Below are 10,153 nucleotides of genomic sequence, written 5' to 3'. Positions count from 1 at the left end.
CGTCTGCGCCGGAGAAAACACTTGAGGCTCCAATACCTCAATCACCGACGCCTGTCCAGGTGAAGTTGGAGACGCCGGAGAGGGCAACGGCGTCGAAGGATGCGGCGTAACCGTGGGACTGACCTCCCATGTCCTTCGGCGCCGATCCGAAGACCTGGAACGAGTCTCCTTTGAATGACGCCGAGATTCTCTACGGCGCCGGGAGTCTCGATGACGCCGATGTCTTGTGGAAGAAGACTTCTTGTGATGTTTCTCCTTTGACTTGGCCATAAACAGCTTCGACTCACGTTCCTTGAGGGCCTTTGGATTCATGTGCTGACATGAATCACAAGTCGAGACGTCGTGGTCGGAGCTCAAACACCAAAGGCAATCGGAATGAGGATCCGTCACCGACATCTTGCCTCCACACTCACGACAAGGCTTAAATCCAGACTTTCTCTGCGACATTATTACCACAGCGAAAGACTACGCAGCAAGATATACACTGTAACCGCAAGAGTAACAGTTGCTCCCTCGAAGATAACCGTTTCGAATGCACGGAAAAAAGGGAACTGACGTCCGCACGTCGTCGAGGACCTCTTATTGCCTGTATGACGTCAGACGGCGTCGCGTGGGCTAGAGTGACGTCCTCGTCGACGTGCAGAGACTAGTAAGAAGATTTCCGTCGAATGCTGGCGCCATGGGAGTATTCATGAGGTGAGGAATCCACAGGTAGTTGTATCCATCAGAAATGTAGATTTAAGTAATACCAGAGCATATGCAATACCTTTTTTTTTTTTTAATAGCTGTCCCTTCAACACCTCCAGGTGAAGTAAGCACTGTGGAAATACAATTACAATTAAGAGCATGCACTTCACAGCGCAGTTGTTAACTCTTTGCACTACCCTCAAAAAGAATAAATATTTGTGGTCCCAAAGCTTTGAGTGATTCGATCATTTAAAACTGCTCCCAAGCACCCTTTACATTTGCAGATGAGCTCGTAGAGCACATTTGCATTTCATTCTGGAAGCAGACGCCCTGGGAAGGCCTCCTTAGCTGTCTGTGCAGCTTTCACAGCACTGGAGACTCAAAGTTCAGCTGAGGCTTTTTGAGGATTGCTGGGGGAATGCGGGACCCCCTTTCCAGGACTCCACGGCCCCCCTGGGGGTCGCGACCCCCAGATTGAAGACCTCTGCTCTAAAGTATGACAAATGCACGGATAATACAAATACATGCTGGGAAAGCTTATATGTAAAAGAAGACTGTCAAATGGTAATGTGATCATGATATGCACTATGGCCATGGTTCTATCTTGTGTTACGTTGTTGTAACACAAAAATGTTCGATAAAATAAAAAATAAAAATAATTTAAAAAAAAAAAACAAATATATATATATATATATATATATATATATCTTTAATAATAACTGCTACAAGACACAGGTATAAAATACGCTGTACTGAGAAGCGGCATCTAAATGTTGTGAGGACAAAAGCAATTGGACAGGACAATATATGTCAGTCAATATCCGTAATCAGAATATGATGAAATGCCTCGTAACGCACCTCCTTTTTCACATATGTTTGCCACTGAGCTCAAGGCAGTGCAATCCATAACATATTACTACGTACTCAATCTACTAATTTGGGATTAGACGCCACCCACTGGCTGGTGGTGTGAGTGAATAAGGAAGAGAAACATGAGTCTTTCCAGCACAACAAACGTTATCAAAAACAATTCAGGAAGCAGAGAAAAGCACATCAGAAAACCGTACCTTGATTTAGATCTCTAATTTATTATTAAATTACATTACAAAAGCTTTTCTTATACACATGGAAAATAGACATTAGGTGAACCAGCAGGAATACTTACAAAGGCAATAAAATAAAGCAAAGTCCCAATAAACCAATTTAGAAGTAAACAATTAAAAAGTGCAGTGTAAGGGGGATATAAAGTAGTTACATTGGTCTTAAAATGTTATGTGAGATTCACCTTTACACATGGGATCGAATTGAACCAATTCACTCTTCCTCTAAAATCCAAAAGCACACTCCTATACCAGTAACATGTATGGGGTAACATGGTTTGGGCTCTGTCCATAAACGCCAAAGAAGACACGCAGAGACAAAAGAGGAGATAGTATGACCCCCCTCCCCTTGGTGACCAGTTCAAAACTGGGGCATTTTCCTCTCGTGGAGTGGAACTCTCAGGCATGTAGGAGCCACGCATACTGATCAATCTGATCCTTCCAGTTGCATTCATACTGCTGTTGAGGAATTCAGCCCTTCAAAAACATAGAACAAGGCCCTGTGAGTTTTGTCCTCTGGAACCAAGAGCTCCTTGGCTAGTTTAGTTACTTGCATGATATTTGAACAGAATAGGGCCCAATAATTCAGACAACCCCACCTATCTGTGTGTGTATTTTCTTCTCGCTTTTGTTAATACAGACTTATAGGTGTAATTGCATAAAATTAAGATTCCTTTTTCCTGTACTGAAGAAAAGAATATTAGTCTCTTATTAACACTGATTTGCAGACCGCTAACTTGGCAGACTTTGAAACGTAAGAAAAAATGAGAATTTTGAGGAGACAATGACTGAAATTATATATTATTTCGATTCAGAATAGCCCTGTCTCTTAAAACACCATTACTGGAGATATTACAGAAAATAGTATCCCCTCCAACAGAAGTAAGCAAACCAGTTATCCTTTGCATTTGAGAAACAACTGAGCCTTTCCTTATAGATGATTCACAGTGAGTGACAGCAACGAAAATCACAAGCCACAAAGACAACAAGTAGGAGAATAACTGTCAAATACAGGCACAAGAAACGAGTTTAACACCAAAACGGCAAGGACTTGATGAGGTGTCAGAAACTTTTATGCTTTGACTGCATCGAACCTTACTCCATGCCTCAAGACATGTAGCAGAGGTTAGTAGGGCCCACCACTAATGTCTTTCGCTAATGTACCAACGCTCTGGGGGTGCACTGACCCTTAAGAGTTCATTATCTAAATTTGAGACACAATCATCAAAATAGAGACACTAAAACGGGATTCCTTGCTTTTCATAGTTCTGATAAAAGCACATATTTCAAGAACAGTACCTTTAAAATAGTGAACTCTTTTTGGGTTTGGATTTTGAGTTTGGAGCATGGACATATCTCGTTCAGAGCACAGAGATGTCTTGAATCTATTCAGGAATTAAATAAATAGTGAATTCAAACGCAAATTTTGGTGTGGTCCACTACAACTTGGACATCTCATTCTCCACACACTAGTTTTCGAGAGAAACTCCAACAGAATCTGTTTGTATTTGCAGATTAAAACATGTGCCTAACTGACTAGTATGCCAGAGGCACCTACACTGCTAGTAATTCTGCAAGCGCTCCACATGTTGGAGAGGTAGTCCACACACTTTTATGGTCCCTGGCAAGGATGTGAATTATCAATGCATTTATGCCACATGTTTGATTATTTAGGAAAAATAAGTTGTGCTGTTGTGTCCACTACCTCTCAAACCAGTATTTCACATGTGCAGAACACCCATCATTCGACCTTATAAGACAATTACAAAAAAGTGGAGAAAGGGGAGGGATGACAAAAGATTTTTGTTACTGGTAAAAACAAAAGGAAACACTAGGACCTTATATTAACGCTACTAAGGATTTGAAAGCAACACGAGGGATAGACATATGTGCCTTGAAGTGATCTTTTGAACTTTGCTGACACAATACACTATATTAACCAACCAAGCAAAGGAACCGAACCTCAACGAGAAATCTCCTTCCAATGAGCCTTACCATTAAAGTGCTATCTATGTCCTACAAAGTGGAGCTCTGAATATTTTTTTATGGTAAACAAAACATTTTGATTGCCAATGAGTTAAGCGGTAAGGTGAGAGAAAAGAAAGTCTATTGAAGCTTCTTCTACTAATGCCCTGCCTTTAGAACACCTTTGTAAAATAGAAAGTTGGAGGGGGTTCCCAGTTAACCAACAGACTTTGCCAGAGGGAAAAATATAGAACTCTGATTTTTACAACATTAACAGAAATGCCTTTCAACCAAGAAAGGATCTAAACCCAGAGCAAAGACTGTATATTTACATAATGTACCCCACTGTAAGTTTTCTTACGAAGGTTAATTTATAAGGGGTGTTCAGTTTGTATTGTGAATTCGGCCTTGTAAGTCGATAGATCTGGGCAATTATGAAATAAGTACTGCTATTACCTATAATAATGAGATATATTTAAGCAGTTCTCATTTATTTTACATGTAAAGAATTCGTTGGCAGCCACTCAATGAAGACAGTGTTGCTCCATCTTTCTGGCCCTCACCCCCATTTTATATTTCAAATTCTTATCTTGGGGTTGCCCACAAAGCTGTGTAGTAAAACGTTACCACCTGAAAGGTCACTCCGCTTTTTACAACAGTGCTAAATATCCATTTTGCCCTCAGATTTAATTACTAAATTTAGACTCTGCAGAAAAAACAATTTAAAGAATGTATCTGGGTTGCCTTCCACTCGTGTGTGCGCAGAAACGTAGTCATATGCCACAAATTAAAGGAAGACAGAGTCCAGCGTCGAGATGCCAAAAAGCTGTGCTTTTGCACAGCATACAACCCCCTGGAGTTGAGACGTCTTTGATGTGTTTGGTTAGACACGTCTTTGATGTATGTAGGTAGACACCGATCCCGCTTCCTATAAACTGAAGGACAGGTTTCTGCATTTAAGTAAATATGTTTTAAACCATGGTGCTTGCGGTACATATGCAGCTTTTGTTTTTCAGAGGGCAACCAAACACCTACCCCGATCATGTTCCCCCATTCTATGCAACTAAAATGCATTCAGAAAATTTGGAAAGGATCTACTGCTGTGACTGTGCATAAAACCTATACTCTGTTCGAGATAAGATAGCACCAATACCTCACACCTGTCTTTCAGCAATAGGAGGACTATATGTGTGTGAGATCTGAGCCACATATGATTATGTCTACAAGAGTTGAGTGGCCATACCGCTTCCTCTCAGCCCGATTTCGAATTCTCCTACGCATAGTAAAAAAAAAGAATTAATTGCTTCAATAATTTTACATTCTTTAAGCAATTCTGTCATGCTGAGAAGAGGGACGTGAAAGGTAGGTCCTGTGTCCACAGTTCTTGTGACTTCACATGCCAAAAAACTACTAGTTAGGCTTGATGAACAGCAGTATTTGCCTATAAATGGGATTCGAGAGCGTTGGGTATATTCAGCTGTTGAGAAAGTGAAAGAGTCAATTTACAATTCTTTAAAATCCATAACTTAAAAAAATTGAAACAAAAATGTAAGTGTTTTTCACGTACACTGGACGAATCCCCTTTACTACAGAGTAATGCTTTGGAGCCCTGCCCTATTAATCGGCCTGAATGTGTTATTTCAAGGCTCACAAAGATGTAAACAGAATCGTGGAAGATCCTGGGCTTGGCTTCCAGTCTTCATATGTAGGTGTCTGGACTGCCGACAAACTTCTTTATTCTTCTCACTCCCAACTTCGCCTGGGAGGGGGCAGAGTTCATGGGGTTTGTTCTCCGTCAATGGAAGGCGTACAGCAAGAGAAGAATGGTGCAAATGCCGACCACGGCCCCCAGGATGAGGGAATCCCGTCGCTTCCGCAGATTGATCCTCTGAATCAAGTTGTTCACAGCAGGAAAACGATCTGAGAGAAACTTTGTTAAGATATTAACATAATAAAGAATTACAGTTGGCAGGATTGCTTGAAAAGTGTCCAAAGGCTGCGCTACACACATTATTACTCACACCTAGACTCCATAATACTCAGCATTCATGCGGCCGGTCACCTTTCATGGAAAACTGAAACCTTCTGAATCAGAAGAAAGGATGTTGTGCTGGGGCAACATCTTACCTGCTTCACATCCTGTTTCCACTACCTACGGTCAAATGTTCCTACATCAAAGTAGCCCGCATGTAAGGTGGGCACCAAATAATTCCCTTCACTAACGCTGCTGACTGACGATTAGCATATCCCAAGAAATAATTTGTTTTCTTTAACCTCAGTGTTGGGTGTTTAAGGAAACTTTGTAAAATGCAATATTCTGTCAATATTCAAAATCTGACAGAATGAAAAGACCATTTTATAGAGCGTGAAGGAGTTTCTCCAACCAATGAGTTATGAGCAACATTTGAGGCTCATTTGGGGCAGGTAACACGGACCAAAACCTGATTACGTTAAAAGGTTTTACAAGGGTATCTATGGATTTTCCTCAAATTATGATTATTATTTTTTTTTTATTTTTTTTATTTTTTTTAGAGAAGAGTGCCAACTCGTGCAATTTGAAACACATTTGCCCAATACCTCTAAAAGCATAAAAGGATTTATAAACAACTGAGTGAAGGGATTTATGCCAGGCCTAGGGACGTACGGGGCTAATGCCTATGCAGCAGTAAGCCACTTTGGTCAGCGTTTGAGTCTTGTTCTTGAATGCCACACTAGGATGATCCTTCCCACTCTGGAACCTAAGTGGCTCAATAAGAGAAGGACCAATGAGCATTCTTGACTCGGAAGGCAGCGTGATGTCTTGGGAAAGTGGAGGTGGGTGAATGGGCAGACAGAATGGAGTGGCTTTGCAGGGAAAGTACGGCTGAAGCACCTCATAACGTATGAGAGGGGGGGTTGTGATTAGTGCATTACTTACCTATCCAGCTATGCATTACCCCCTCTATGCCTCCCACGTGCGCAGCCTTCAAAATACTCCACTAGGACAGGAATGACACTTATCATGCATGCGTTCCTGCTCCACTTACGGATCTCGCTCAGATACTAAATGGTGGGGACTTATTTCAACACAGGGTAACCACTTCAAATTGGAATTTTCAGATCACTAATTAGACTCTATTTTTACTTTTCAATGGAACAATATGATATTAAGAAATTAAGTTAAAATTAATATACGATTAAAGGTATCTTGCAGGATCACACACCCTAGGAGCTATCTGCTGGAGCAGGGTGCTTCGGAGTTGGGCTCAAACAGATGCTGCTTTGTAATAGTCGAAACTATTAATATTTTCATGATGCAGCAGCAGAGCCAGCTCCGCACCTTAGCGTGTGTTCCACTACCAGCTGTCCAGAACATCTCAGCTCTGTAGAGCAACGTCGTTAAAACTCGAAAGAAAAATATGCAGACTGATGCACACCACCACACCAACTACGGAAAATAACACAAAACAATAGAATTTATCATCAAAGACACAATCTGTAATCAGATCAACTTTAGGAGAACTATGGAGATATCTAGCAGGATAAGAGTGTTCCCATCTCACCCTTTCATAACATGGTTTTGAAAAAAGGATACTCGCCAATGTATTCATTTTGCTCTGTATAGTTTTCAACATTCCCCGCTGCGATGTCATGTTTTCTTTCGTAGCCATGGCAATGCTGAAAAACAAAAGTTAGCAATCCGTAATTTCACATTTAGTTCAAACATATTTTTATTTAGTTTTTCTTTTTATATTAAAAAAAACAAGCGTTCCAGCATGGCACAAAAGTGTTCGGCCAGTGTTCAGCCACCCATGCATCCTCATCCCATTAGTGTTCACTCCTCCTGCGAACTGCAGATATTTTATGACATTGTAAAGCTATTGTTTCTCCAGTACATTCCAAATTAATTATGCTCATTTCTGTCGAGCATCATTTCTTTTCTAGTCTTGCCGTAGTCATCGAATCTCCGTTCCTCTAGAATATGCAGCAGGTATTGCAGTAAAGCAGTTATTTCTTTAGAAACTCCTCCAACTTCTTGGGGCTGTCTGTACCATATTCTTCATGCCTATCACCCACCACAATTTAGCTATCACACATAGCTTCTGTTGGCACCACCAATGTTCCCCACAGCCCCAATATCCATTGTTTGGCTGGCAACAATGTATGGGATATTCTGAATTATTTTTCCCTTGAGTATTGAGTAGTTTTCCTGTCTGTTATGGCTATTAAATGGTGTAGATTGGGGATTTATGGCAGGTCTCTCATCATTGTAATTTAATACTTATTTAAAACATAATTTAATAGGGGTTAATACACTTTTCTCTTCTCCTCTGACTAGGGGGGCTCTGGATTCAAAGTCATATTTGGTTATACCTGTAGTGTTCCAGTTGTGAGAGCCCGAATTCCTCCTGCACCCTCTCAAAGGATTTAACCTTGCAAGTAGTGAATGCATTTAATAATGTTTTCCACACCCCATCGCCCTTCTGCACAATTTTGAAAGAGTGGTCTATCCCCTTCCAGGTGCAAATGTTTATTTCCACACAATAGGCAAAAAGGTGGAGGATACAATTGCAAGCTCAACTGAATCCCCCCAGTGTCCCAAAACAGGGTAGCGCTTGTGACCGGCAAAATATATAGCTGTGAATGTCTGTATGTTTTGGGAGTCCACGGTATCTCCCATAAATTATCTTTCCTCATTATGCAGCAGGCTTTTTTAGTCTCTCGCTTTGTCCACTCTATTAAATACCTCAATTGGCCAGCCTGATATCAGAGCAAGGTGGGGAGGCCCCAACCCTCATCTAGAGGGCAGCTAGCCGTGCCCGTTACCAAACCCGGCCTTCTTCCCTTGCCAAACGAAATCCATGCATATGGTTAGTTAGTGCACAGTGTCTGTCCTCTTTCATTCTGAACCACACAAGAACATTTTAAAGTACAGTGCTACCGATTTGGGATTGTACTCTGTCCTGTCCATCCAGACAATACGGCCAGGCAAAGTAGTGCAGAGACCCATGACCTGTCTGGCAAATATACTGAAGTGGTACACAGTGCAAGAGAGTGGAGTTAGCACCCTTCTCCTCAGAAAGAGTGGTTAGGGAGCTTAGGCCAGTTCATGCAGATTCTGGTGCTTAGCGGAATAATGAAAAAGTTACTTACTTTTAGTAACACTCTTTCTGGTGGCTAACTTATTTAACTGCAGATTCCTAATCTTTTGAATTCCCCTGGAACCAGAACAGATGCAGAATGTTTTCAAAGTAATTACTCCTATACACCAGCAGTTGGTGCCATCGAACTCCAAGGTGACCACACTCCGCATGTAGAAGTGACGCACAATGCTGTGTATAGGCACTGCCGTGTGGTGATAATCTCAGTTTACAATTGAACTCTTCCGCTTCCTCAGGCGCAGATCACCTGTGGCAAACTGGAAGGATGATAATGCGTGAAATCTAACTTGGAGCCTTGCTCAAACACTAAAAAATTCACTCCACCGAATGGGGGGGAGCAGTGAGGAATCTGCAGCTACAACAGTATCCAGAAAAAGCATTACCGTAGCTAAGTAACTTGTTCTTCTAATGGATGCCTATGACTGCAGATTCCTCACCTTTTGAATGGGTACAGGACCTCCCAAAAGGTGGCGGGCAGAGGTTTACACTTACACCAGGCTCGAGCGGGTGAAGTAGCCCCCCAGAGGACTTGACTGTACAGACAGTAATGCCTGGCAAAGGCGTGTATATATAACCAAGCAGCAGCCAGGCAGATGTCCAATGCCAGAACGCATCTTAGCATCACTGTTGTGAAAGCCTGGGCTCTGGTGGAATGGACCCTAGGGCCATCAGGTGGCTTCTTTTGGCAAGGGCATAGCATGACTTAATGCAAAGCACAATCCACTTGGACAAGGCTAGCGCTCGGGCCATTTTTCCCAACACAGCAATTAAAACTGATCATTCACCCGGCAGGGGTGGCTCCTCCATATGGGCGGAGGAGCGTTGCTCCCCCGCCAGCAGCCGCAGTTGCAAACCTTTTCCCCTAAAACCATAATAAACTATGTTTACTATAGTTTTTGGGGAAAAGGGGCAGGGCCACGGGAGTGACTAGCAAAGAGGGGGGAGAGCGCAGCACTACCCCTCACTGCGCATGTAGGTTTGGCCAGCTGTCTCAGGCCGTTCAAACACACATGCGCAGAAGGGTCTCTCCAGCCCAGCAACACAGTTGCTGGGCTGGAAAGAACCTGCACAGGCTCCCAGTCTGCTCGGGAGCGCCCAGGCTTGGAGCTCCCAGCCAATCCTGATGCTGCCCTGAGCATCGTCCGGATTGGCCACAGGGCAGGCTCGGAGCCTGTGCTTGAGTGAGAGGGAAGAGCAGAGGAACGGAGCATCACGGGAGCAGAGACAAGTGCTTTTTAAATATTTTTTTAATGTTAAGTG

The 10,153-nt window shown here is 42.5% G+C and overlaps 1 protein-coding gene across 2 annotated transcripts in view; it reads right to left on the bottom strand.

The window, feature by feature from the left end:
* Positions 1-1,755: 1,755 nt before the first annotated feature.
* GOSR1 (golgi SNAP receptor complex member 1) overlaps positions 1,756-10,153 on the bottom strand; it is a 274,923-nt gene continuing 266,525 nt past the window's right edge. For both annotated transcript variants that reach the window (XM_069226270.1, XM_069226271.1), the window contains exons 8-9: positions 7,327-7,409; positions 1,756-5,672 (exon numbers count right to left, since the gene is read on the bottom strand). In XM_069226270.1, coding sequence (XP_069082371.1) covers positions 5,548-5,672; positions 7,327-7,409 — 208 coding nt within the window. In that variant the 3' untranslated portion in view covers positions 1,756-5,547. The remainder of the gene's footprint in view (positions 5,673-7,326; positions 7,410-10,153) is intronic.

Source organism: Pleurodeles waltl, chromosome 3_1, assembly GCF_031143425.1.
Source record: "Pleurodeles waltl isolate 20211129_DDA chromosome 3_1, aPleWal1.hap1.20221129, whole genome shotgun sequence".
Taxonomy (NCBI): domain Eukaryota; kingdom Metazoa; phylum Chordata; class Amphibia; order Caudata; family Salamandridae; genus Pleurodeles; species Pleurodeles waltl.
This window is presented reverse-complemented; position numbering and strand designations above follow the sequence as displayed.